General features: G+C 36.4%; 1 protein-coding gene across 1 annotated transcript in view; it reads left to right on the top strand.

The window, feature by feature from the left end:
- The first annotated feature begins 3,685 nt into the window (after positions 1-3,685).
- LOC110453028 (prominin-1-A-like) overlaps positions 3,686-13,120 on the top strand; it is a 36,332-nt gene continuing 26,897 nt past the window's right edge. Inside the window, exons 1-2 of the mRNA XM_021501841.1 lie at positions 3,686-3,974; positions 5,253-5,299. Of these exons, the coding sequence (XP_021357516.1) occupies positions 3,755-3,974; positions 5,253-5,299 (267 nt within the window). The 5' untranslated portion in view covers positions 3,686-3,754. The remainder of the gene's footprint in view (positions 3,975-5,252; positions 5,300-13,120) is intronic.

Raw genomic sequence — 13,120 nt, 5'->3', positions numbered from 1 at the left:
AGCCTGCCCCCTAGGGGGCTGAGTTAGGGGCCGAAAGGGGGGGGGGAGGACATTTTAAAAATCTTCTTCTTTAGTTATAAAAATGCTAGGATCAAATACTACTCATAGCTGTAAAGGCATTTGGGTGGTTTATACAATTTGTGATTTTCATGTCTCCCAGGGCCCCCGTTTGCCCCTGGTGAGGGGGTAAAATGAGTATAGTTTATATAGGAAATATACATAATAGGCCATATCTTCCAATGTTTTGAACGGAGTTTGCTCATATTTGACCGAAATACTTGTTAAGGGAGGAAGGTCTGCTGGTATAGTTTTTGTGACCCTGACCCCCTAGGGGGCTGGGTTTGGGGTAAAAAAAGGAGGCGAATTACAAAAATCTTCTTCTGCAGTTCCAGAAATGCTAGTATCAAATACTACTCATAGTTGTAAAGGCCTTCGAGTGGTTTATATAATTTGTGATTTTCATGTGCCCCAGGTCCCACATTTGCCTTTGAGGAGGGGGTAAAGTTTGGTATTGTTTATATAGACAATTTGACAAATGAACAACCATCACATACTTTTTATCTCCATCCCAACTAATGTGCTAGTAATAGTAACAACCTTAATACTTTATGAATTATAAAGTCTCCATAGTAACGCTTACATGTTCTTACCCTTCATGTCTGAAGTGGTTACAAATTGGCATTACAGAGCAAATGTAAATATTGTGCAATGATTGCTTAAATAACCAGGTGAGCGATACAGGCCCCGTGGGCCTCTTGTTTAAATGTCGGCCATGTAGCATGCTGGGGCATATACAATGGGAGGCTAAAGTGTTGCCCATGTCTGTCATGTCCCTTCTTGTCTTGATTCAATGTAAACACTCCAGCAACTTCATTCTTTGACAGATTTTCATCAAAATTTATACAAATGTCCAAAGTATGCGAATGAGTTCTTGTTTTAGGATTCAAAGGTCAAGGTCAACATTGCTATTTATAGTAAATCATCAACCAATTCAGTGTCATCAGTTAAACAACTTTATTTCCTAACAGATTTCAATCAAATTTTATACAAAGGTCAAGTATGAGCATAACTCTGACATCTGTGTTTTAGGGTTCCAAGGTCAGGGCAAAGGTCATTGTTGCTGTATATGGAAAATATGGGAGGGGGGGGGGGGGGGGGGGGGGGGAAGCGATCAAAGTCGTTGTAACTATAGTAAATTAAAACCTGAAACCAGGTAGGCACTCATGTCTTACAGACATTTTCTAGTTTATTTCATTGTCAATGACCTTTACCTTGATTCGAGGTAACAAAGCATGTGTTAAAATTTTCAGATCATATTTTTCTAATACATCAAGATGTCGCGATATATTACGAAGTTTGTCAAAAGAAATGACGTGAAGTCATATATCAAGGTCACTTGGGCCAAGAGCATAAAACATTATCTTATGAGGCCTAAATATATCATATTATCTTTTAAGTTTTCTTCCCCGGACAAATATCTGTCACCTACATTCCTGCAGGATCACCGGGGTCATATTGTGTTGACCAGTTTTAGAAGCGACTTCTACAGAGACAGGGGGGCTTAGATTACTGATACTTGGCCTGTAGCCTAGGCAGATAAGGGACTATCTTTTGATTCAAATAAAGACCCATTTATTGAGATTTCTAATGTCACAGGGTAAATTCATTCAACATGTGCGTGAAATAGACCCATTGCCATTTAATCATGTAACGAATTTCCGTCAATATCCCTATGTTATATTGTAAAACTAGTTTAAGCTTTAAAGATTTGTGTATTATGGCTTTTATTGGGAGTTGTATGTAATGTACTAATAAAGGGGCAAACATATAATAATTACACAGTTATGTACTCAGCAAATTAAGAAAGGTTAACATGTTACTTTGCAGAATATCGTTAATTACACAGGGGCATTTACTTTACTTGTAATATTAAAAAATAGGGGTCTGGACCGTCTCCTATACTAATAAATACATGTATTTACTAGTATAGGAGACCCTTTATTTTTTAATATTACAAGTAAAGCGATCCATGCCCCTGTGGCTAATTATATAGTGTCTAGTGAGTTTGGTAGGAATATCTGTATCGATAAGCAGTGTTTTAAATTAAATCAAGCATACGTGAAATCCACCAATCACCCTGTAGCACCAAACAGATTGTTCATACCTCAACAGAATAGTCAGTCTCAAGCGGTGTTTACCCATTCTCAAAACCCCTTTAAAGTTATCCATTTATACAACGCCATATCTAAAGTAGCGAGAACGAGCTGATGGTATGCTACAGGTAGGGGTGACGCAACGTGAAGTTCAGAGACGTTTTGGGTGTAGTAAAGTGCAATTTTTTAATGCGACGGCGTCGACGTCCGACCGGCCAAGAAGCGGTAGACTACGAATTACCACATCTCGTTAAGACCGCCGGATACGGCTGCAGAAACTTCGCGACCGCTTTGTTCCTGCATCTGTGACGACAAGAACATTGCTTGGTCGCCGTGTAAATGGATAAACGATAGAAAACCGTTTACAAATGCATCGCATGCATGACGTTCTTACTCCGGCCCTGTGTTAACGCGACGTCGACTCCTGCCCTTTGCTAACGCGATGTCGACTCCGGCCCTGTGTTAACGCGACGTCGACTCCGGCCCTGTGTTAACGCGACGTCGACTCCGGCCCTGTGTTAACGCGACGTCAGGACCTTTCTGCAACAAAACAATGCTATCGCTTTGGATTGGCCTGCAAAATCGCCGTGTTGGTCTCCAAAAGAGTTCATTTTTACGTTATGGAGGAGGAACTTGCGATGTCGCCCAAATCAGCCCTCCAAACTGCAGGAGTTCGCCCAGGCATTGTTTGAGGAGTGGAATAACAGCCCCCCTCCCCGATATCATCCGACGTTACATCTCAATGCGCTGTCGTTGCAATACACGCTATAAGTGCAAAAACGTGACCCTCCCCATTCCCACATGACGTCAACGTTCCAAAGTATCGCTGAAACGTAACGAATTATTTAATATTCCAATAACAGACATCCAAATAAATCATTTCATACTATATTTCCTACATATTTAAACAAAAAATGATAATTGATATGCTCCCGTTACAATACTTGTTAACCATTTTTTTTGCCGAGTGATGAAAGCCTAAAGTTTATATACATTTACTAGGTTGTATCCTATTTTGTACCTTACTGTGACGCCAATGTAATTAAAATCATATCCTTATTTCCGTTCCTGTACGATGAGGAACGGGAATTTAGATCTGATTTTAATTAGATTGACTGTGACGCACAACTCCTTTCCAACGGTTCAATAATACAAAATATGTAAATATATTTTATAAATTGTATTTAAAATTTACTCATTTGAGCACCACGCATTTATTTTGGTAGTATTTACGTTAATCTGAATTATTAGATGCTAAATAAAAATAAAATCGATGGAGATAATTTTTAAAGTGATCACAGGTAGCATTGTACATATATACGATACAATGCTACACCCTAGCTACACAATAAGCACCTGTTCGAACAATTACAACGTAAATTTAGCTGTAATGTAGTTCCTGTATGATAACGATAGTATCTATGGAAACACAGAAACATGTCAATATACGTACGTGATAAGATTTTTCTAGCCTAGATTCCCTATGCTCGATCTTTTATTGATTTGTATTTTGATTTGACATCCTGGTCTGGAGTATCCTGTCAAAACCTTGTCGCTCTTATCAGCCCTCCCACAATCTATCTCCACATTACAGAGAGAACATGAATCTCTACATTTCCTGCCTGTGTTGCGTGTTTTTGTGTTCCTTACCCCCGGGGAATGGGGTTGGGCAGTTTTCACTGCCCCCTTTGCCCCAACAGCCATCGTTTAAGGCTGCCGGAATCACATATGATGACGGGGGCATGGCGCCTTTGTTTGACTTCGCCCGAAGTTTCATCGACACATGTCTGTCAGCTGGATTTCCTACCCAACTCGTTGACGGTAACGTTGTTTGGCACATTCATAAATTTGATACAATCTGTGAAAAATGTATTAAATTGGTTGTAATGCTTTATACTGAAAACGAATACTATCAGGAGGAAATGCAGGTCGCGACCTTTAAATACGTGTTGACCCAGCAAAAATAACAAATCATTTCTTTTTTGGGAACACACAATTTACTCCATAACTGAAAGCCTTTTCATTACTGCAAACTTTTGGATAATTTTAATGCTAAATGTCATCACTTATCATATGCACTTTTCAATGTTTTACTTCTTTTATGACGTCACGTCGTAAATTCAAGCTTTCTCCCAATAGGAGAAGTCCAATAATTCGTTTGGAACAGAGAAAATGTAGCTTTTCTATAATGTCTTATGGAATAAACCAGATTTAGATTTCTGATAATTTATCATGTTTCACATCCAATATTTTGATTTGTTTTCAAATATGATTATCTGTCTGAAGCTCATACATTATTATACTTGATATTAACGACACGTCACTGGCGATAAATCACGAACTGTCGTCTCTCGACGATGGAAAGTCGCTATACAATGTATATCCGGCTATTAAAAGTGTAAGGCGTTGTCCAGTAGCACTCTCGTTTATCACGGTCAGAAGAGTAGAGGGTACATGTAAATACGAATTGACAGTTACTGCAAACATTTCCTTTATACATAAGTGTGAACACTACGGGATAATAATAAAACATATAGCAATCGTAGCCACGTGCTGAATTTTATTTTATAAATTTTATTTGCTAATATCTTATTATTAATGTCTTTTTTATCATGAATAAATTTACATCAATATATCCAACAAATTTTCTTATAAAAACATATTCTCAAAAATCTCACAGCTTGATGTACGTGTCACACACGTAGCAAATTTTAGCAAACTCTGAATGTTTTTTATGAACATACGTATGTATATTAAACGTAAAATAGTTTGTTAACAAAACAGCAACAAATTTAATTTGAAAGACTTGTTAAAGATGGGGATATAAAGGGAACAAAAAGGTAATAACGAAATAATACATGCAGAGAAAGTTTGAGGAAAGTTTATTCAGCGCTCCAAAAAGTACCCCGTGTGTATGAAGCAAACTTTCACGTTACGATATAGTCTAAGAACGCGGATTGAATACATAATTGATGACGTCATGGAGTTCTGTCGTGTTCCAGGCTTACGGTGTTGGTGCTGGAAATTCAGCGTATTTTTTATTTACATGTATATATTTCTCTTTACATTTTTCCTGACATTTGGAAATTATATTTTCAGACATGGTGAATGGAGACCTCGTACTTGACGGGGATATGATCAAGAAGGTAACAGAGCTAAAGTCTTTGTTCTGACAAGTTAACACACCTTAATATCTAATAATACTGAGTTATCAAAATGCGGTTTTCACTTTGGCTGGTTCACTTTAACGACCCCCAATCGGTACAGCAATGTGCTTGACACTTTCTGATATTTACATGCAACATATAAACGGTGTTCCAACCCCGATTTACAGGGCTGACGTAGCATGTTTACACACATGCGAACTGTACAGCAAACCTCCGAGTACTAGAGTATTCTAGATGTTTTATTTTTTACATGCCTTTCATGCGTGTTGGCCCGTCCGTCTATTTACTTAACCTTGTAACCGTAGGTCGTTCCAGACTTCGACTGATTTTGTTTAAAATTTTGATGTGCGTAATGGAAGTCATATAGAAAAAGCATAATGTACATTTAAAACGTTTTTAATATTATGATATAGCAGTTTCTTGTTTCTTCGAAACATTTGAACAGATGTTGAAAAAATAAGGAAAAGTAAGTAATCAATATAAAACAATTGCGAACAGTTGAAACAGGACATTGTCCTGTTCCTTGCCAATGAAGCAAAATACGTTCTCTCATTTCAGCACTCCCAATAAATAACTTAACTTTCCTGTGCAATTAAGTTCAAACTTGTATTAAAATACTTTGATTTTTTTGTCTGAATGGTTCTTTGTTTGACAATTAAGTTAGAACTTAATTTGCAATAAAAATAGAAGTTACTGAAACTCCATTTAAAAATACAATCATAGAAATCTTACAATTCGAAAATCCAAATGAATGATATTATTTTTCCGGATTCTAAGTTCGTGTCTAGTAACATTCGTCATTCCCGAAGTGTGAAAGTGAGACTTTTTTTAGTGAAAGTTATTTATTCTGGACGTTCGATTTGCTTTATCAGTGAAACATCGCTATACCGGGCATTTTGTTCATGTAAATGTGAAACGTTGCTATTCCGAAAATGATATTTCGTGAGTAGTGAAACCTCAATTTTCAAAAGGAAAACGTTTTTTTTTTACAGTCTGGATGTAAAGTTTTGAATGTGATTAGCTAAAAAGCAGTTAACCCAATAAAACTGTCATTTTTCATGCTGTCCATTCCTTTCTCTAGATACAGACGTTAAAGAAACTAATTTGTAAAATATAAAATGTGTTTTGTGTTACGTAATAGTTTTAATATTTTATGTCTTGACAAAGGGGCGGATATTTTACCATTTTTAGCTTACCTGGCACGAAATGCCAAGTGAACTTAATGCCGCGGCGCGGCGTCCGTCGTCCGTCCGTCCGTCGTCCGTCGTCCGGTGTCAATATTTTATTTTAAACGACTTCTTCTTAATAACCGAAAGGCCTAGGGTGTTGATATTTGGTCAGAAGCAAACTGGGATGAAGGGCTACAAAGTTTGTTAAAATTAATTACCTTCACCTATTTTCAAGGTCACAGGGGTCAAATATGTTAAAAAGTTTAAACATCTTCTTCTCGATAACCAAACTGCTCAGGGAGATGATATATAACCAGTAGCATGCTTAGGTGAAGGGCTACCAAGTTTGTTCAAATGAATGACCCTCAATTATATTCAAGGTCACAGTGGTCAATTGTCTTAAAAAATCTTTAAACAACTTCTTCTGAATAACCAAAATGCCCAGGGTGATGATATTTCGCCAGTAGCATGCTGAGATGAAGGGCTACAAAGTTTGTTCAAATGAATGACCTTCACCCATATTCAAGGTCACAGGGGTCAAATATGTAAAAAACTTTAAACAACTTCTTCTCAATAACCAAAATGCCCAGGGTGATGATATTTGGCCAGTAGCATGCTGAGATAAAGGGCTACAAAGTTTGTTCAAATTAATGACTTTCACTTATATTCAAGGTCACAGGGTTCAAATATGTGAAAAACATTAAACAACTTCTTCTGAATAACCAAAACGACAGGGTGATGATATTTGGCCAGTAGCATACTGAGATGAGGGGCTACAAAGCTTGTTCAAATGCATGACCTTCACCCATATTCAAGGTCACAGAGGTCAAATATGTTAAAAACATTTAACAACTTCTTCTGAATAACCAAAATGCCCAGGGTGATGATATTTAGTCAGTAGCATACTAGGATCAATGGCTACCAAGTTTGTTTAAATGTTTGACCTTGAATCATATTCAAGGTCACAAGGAGCAAATATGTTCAAAATATTTAAACAACTTGTTCTGAATAACCAAAAGGATCAGTATGTTGATGTTTCGTCAGTAGCATGCTGGGATCAAGGACTACTATGTTTGTTGAAGTGAATGACTTTGACTTATATTCAAGGTCACAGGGGTCAAATGTGTTTAAAATCTTTAAACAACCTCTTCTGAATAACCATGTGTCCCAGGATGTTGATACTTTGCAAGTTGCATCCTGAGATGAAAGGCTATACAATTTGTTCAACATAATGACTTTGTTCGACTTTCAATCACAGGGGTGAAATGTTTTAAAAAAAAATCACAGGGTCTTTTGAATGAATTTTAATCATAAATACTGATATTTTGCCTGTAGCTTTATTTTAGATCACTTTTAAGGTTACAAGTGTGAGATTTATACCAGGTGAACGATGCAGGCCCATTGGGCCTCTTGTTATTGTCGGTTTTACTTCTTTGCTAAAGAATATATACACAATTATCGATCATATACGCAATACAAATTTAATATACTCATATTCGACGATTTGTACCAGCACTCGTGTCAAAACAATAGAAAAGTTAAACAAAGTGTCAGTATTATTTTCAGCCATGAGATGTACCGTGTACACGTACTGTACATATACTTATGTCATCGCGCTTTTTTTATTAAACAGGAGACGTTCCAAATATTACTTCCCTCTAAATACGCGGACGTCTATTTACACTTTACAAAAGGTTGATATTGAACAACGAATCTTCCAATTGATAAAAGCCCTACTGCTGACACAACAGTATTGATAACTACACTTTTTACTTGGTCATTTATTAGTTTGACAGAAACCTAAGGTGCTTCTGGCTTATATACGTTATCAATATATACGGTGCAAAAAGATCAATCGCGCAGAATTTTTGTTCTGTGTAAATACATATATGTCAGACATAAGTAAACTGATCAACAGGTACACGTGCACAAGCACGTTTGTGTGCTCGTTTTACAATAATCAATAGATAAGTAACGTTTAAAGGCTGGGTCTTATATTGTCATGTTGATAGGTACCACATTGTAGGGCACACACATAATCTCTAAAAAGTATTGATGTTTCTCGGAAGGTATCGAGCTGATTACTGGGAACAATTGCCTGATATGTTGCTACGCACCACACACGTGGTTAGTGTAGTACACAGCATATGTCAGTTCAGCTTACTTCTAGCGTAAGTCACGAGGAGTGTTGTATCCACAATACTGTCAAAGCGGTCACTGACTGAGAATGAATCCTTGCTTTATCTCAATTCAACTGTTCTTAGCTCGCCTTTTATAAACACCACATCTTATATAACACTACAACTCACCTCGCAGAATAATATACAATTGTATTAACAAGAGGCCAATCATGCCTGTATCGCTCACATCATGGCAAACTATTTTCATTACCAGTAATATTACCAATATTACTCCATTTTGGGCTGTCTCTCAGCTTCAAAGGTGACAACTCTTTTCTTTTATATGGCATTTGTTTTCTTGTCCTAAGAAAGCTTCACTGAAAAGTTGTCGGACATAATTTTCCTCTTTTGGACATTGCGAGTCAGCCCCCAGATGAGCTACATTCTTCCTTTATACATAAACTCATTCTAAGGACCAAGTATGCTTTGCAAGCAAATGGTTATTTTATTTGTTTGTTTGATTTTGTTTAACGTCCTATTAGCAGCTAAGGTCATTTAAGGACGGCCTCCCCTGTGTGCAAGATGCATGCGTGAAGTGTATGTGTGTGTATTTTGGGAGGCTGCGATATGTTCGTGTTTGTCTCCTTGTGATAGCGCGGAACCGATGCCGACTTTATAGTGCTACCTCACTGAAACAAATTGCCGAAGACACCCAGCAGGACGCCCCACCCGGTCACATTATCCTGAGTAATGGTTAAGATCCGGTTATAAGTATATATATCTATAGGGCCTAGGTAATGACCCTGTGACTACATACGCCTCCCCACACACATAACGGGCTCCTTCCGTCTGCCCAGGGGAGGGGCCACACCCTACGTTTTTACAACATTGAGTTTCCTTAGGCCAAGTATACGTTTTGTCAAATTTGCTTATAATAAATTCTTTCATCGTTGCGGAGGAAGCATATTAAAATGAACCTTTATTGTACCTGTTAGCTCCCAAACCCTGCCATGAAGAAAGAGGGCATACTCTCCATTTATAAAACATGACGTCCGCATGGATAAAGGAATTTTCAGACCAAAGTTAGTCAGAACCCACTCTGTTCCCGACTAGTAGCGTTTTAAAGCCGGAAAAACGTGACTTGTGAAGTTAAAAATAACTGAAGGTTATACACAGGAACAATATGGTTAAGATTCTCTTTGGCTAAACCTGGACTTTTCGACTTTAACACAATGCGAAGGGAATTATGTTTACCAACATATGATTAATGATAGAACATCACTTCTAGTTAGCGTAAAAATGTACTACGTTGACATAATTTATAACGCAAAAACAAAAAATACACTTATGTATGCATTTATTATACAGATACAGATATTTTATGAAATTTTCCCCTCCTAGCAATTTTCACATTTCAAATAATGTCATTATACATGAAGTGAAATGAGAGATTATATCTAAAAGCGAAAGCATGTGGATCGAAGGAGTAATTTAACGGTAAAATCTCACATAACACTGGATCTTTACCAATCTGATTAAAATACAGCTCCTCTATACTATCATACGATTGATTAAAATACAGCTCCTCTCTACTATCTTACGATACATTAAAATACAGCTCCTCTCTACTATCTTACGATTGATTAAAATACAGCTCCTCTCTACTATCTTACGATTGATTGAAATACAGCTCCTCTCTACTATCTTACGATTGATTGAAATACAGCTCCTCTCTACTATCTTACGATTGATTAAAATACAGCTCCTCTCTACTATCTTACGATTGATTAAAATACAGCTCCTCTCTACTATCTTACGATTGATTAAAATACAGCTCCTCTCTACTATCTTACGATTGATTAAAATACAGCTCCTCTCTACTATCTTACGATTGATTAAAATACAGCTCCTCTCTACTATCTTACGATTGATTAAAATACAGCTCCTCTCTACTATCTTACGATTGATTAAAATACAGCTCCTCTCTACTATCTTACGATTGATTAAAATACAGCTCCTCTCTACTATCTTACGATTGATTAAAATACAGCTCCTCTCTACTATCTTACGATTGATTAAAATACAGCTCCTCTCTACTATCTTACGATTGATTAAAATACAGCTCCTCTCTACTATCTTACGATTGATTAAAATACAGCTCCTCTCTACTATCTTACGATTGATTAAAATACAGCTCCTCTCTACTATCTTACGATTGATTAAAATACAGCTCCTCTCTACTATCTTACGATTGATTAAAATACAGCTCCTCTCTACTATCTTACGATTGATTAAAATACAGCTCCTCTCTACTATCTTACGATTGATTAAAATACAGCTCCTCTCTACTATCTTACGATTGATTAAAATACAGCTCCTCTCTACTATCTTACGATTGATTAAAATACAGCTCCTCTCTACTATCTTACGATTGATTAAAATACAGCTCCTCTCTACTATCTTACGATTGATTAAAATACAGCTCCTCTCTACTATCTTACGATTGATTAAAATACAGCTCCTCTCTACTATCTTACGATTGATTAAAATACAGCTCCTCTCTACTATCTTACGATTGATTAAAATACAGCTCCTCTCTACTATCTTACGATTGATTAAAATACAGCTCCTCTCTACTATCTTACGATTGATTAAAATACAGCTCCTCTCTACTATCTTACGATTGATTAAAATACAGCTCCTCTCTACTATCTTACGATTGATTAAAATACAGCTCCTCTCTACTATCTTACGATTGATTAAAATACAGCTCCTCTCTACTATCTTACGATTGATTAAAATACAGCTCCTCTCTACTATCTTACGATTGATTAAAATACAGCTCCTCTCTACTATCTTACGATTGATTAAAATACAGCTCCTCTCTACTATCTTACGATTGATTAAAATACAGCTCCTCTCTACTATCTTACGATTGATTAAAATACAGCTCCTCTCTACTATCTTACGATTGATTAAAATACAGCTCCTCTCTACTATCTTACGATTGATTAAAATACAGCTCCTCTCTACTATCTTACGATTGATTAAAATACAGCTCCTCTCTACTATCTTACGATTGATTAAAATACAGCTCCTCTCTACTATCTTACGATTGATTAAAATACAGCTCCTCTCTACTATCTTACGATTGATTAAAATACAGCTCCTCTCTACTATCTTACGATTGATTAAAATACAGCTCCTCTCTACTATCTTACGATTGATTAAAATACAGCTCCTCTCTACTATCTTACGATTGATTAAAATACAGCTCCTCTCTACTATCTTACGATTGATTAAAATACAGCTCCTCTCTACTATCTTACGATTGATTAAAATACAGCTCCTCTCTACTATCTTACGATTGATTAAAATACAGCTCCTCTCTACTATCTTACGATTGATTAAAATACAGCTCCTCTCTACTATCTTACGATTGATTAAAATACAGCTCCTCTCTACTATCTTACGATTGATTAAAATACAGCTCCTCTCTACTATCTTACGATTGATTAAAATACAGCTCCTCTCTACTATCTTACGATTGATTAAAATACAGCTCCTCTCTACTATCTTACGATTGATTAAAATACAGCTCCTCTCTACTATCTTACGATTGATTAAAATACAGCTCCTCTCTACTATCTTACGATTGATTAAAATACAGCTCCTCTCTACTATCTTACGATTGATTAAAATACAGCTCCTCTCTACTATCTTACGATTGATTAAAATACAGCTCCTCTCTACTATCTTACGATTGATTAAAATACAGCTCCTCTCTACTATCTTACGATTGATTAAAATACAGCTCCTCTCTACTATCTTACGATTGATTAAAATACAGCTCCTCTCTACTATCTTACGATTGATTAAAATACAGCTCCTCTCTACTATCTTACGATTGATTAAAATACAGCTCCTCTCTACTATCTTACGATTGATTAAAATACAGCTCCTCTCTACTATCTTACGATTGATTAAAATACAGCTCCTCTCTACTATCTTACGATTGATTAAAATACAGCTCCTCTCTACTATCTTACGATTGATTAAAATACAGCTCCTCTCTACTATCTTACGATTGATTAAAATACAGCTCCTCTCTACTATCTTACGATTGATTAAAATACAGCTCCTCTCTACTATCTTACGATTGATTAAAATACAGCTCCTCTCTACTATCTTACGATTGATTAAAATACAGCTCCTCTCTACTATCTTACGATTGATTAAAATACAGCTCCTCTCTACTATCTTACGATTGATTAAAATACAGCTCCTCTCTACTATCTTACGATTGATTAAAATACAGCTCCTCTCTACTATCTTACGATTGATTAAAATACAGCTCCTCTCTACTATCTTACGATTGATTAAAATACAGCTCCTCTCTACTATCTTACGATTGATTAAAATACAGCTCCTCTCTACTATCTTACGATTGATTAAAATACAGCTCCTCTCTACTATCTTACGATTGATTAAAATACAGCTCCTCTCTACTA

The sequence above is a fragment of the Mizuhopecten yessoensis genome, unplaced genomic scaffold (assembly GCF_002113885.1).
Source record: "Mizuhopecten yessoensis strain PY_sf001 unplaced genomic scaffold, ASM211388v2 scaffold7065, whole genome shotgun sequence".
Taxonomy (NCBI): Eukaryota; Metazoa; Mollusca; class Bivalvia; order Pectinida; family Pectinidae; genus Mizuhopecten; species Mizuhopecten yessoensis.
Note: the sequence above shows the minus strand (reverse complement) of the source record. Positions and strands in the feature narration are given on the sequence as shown.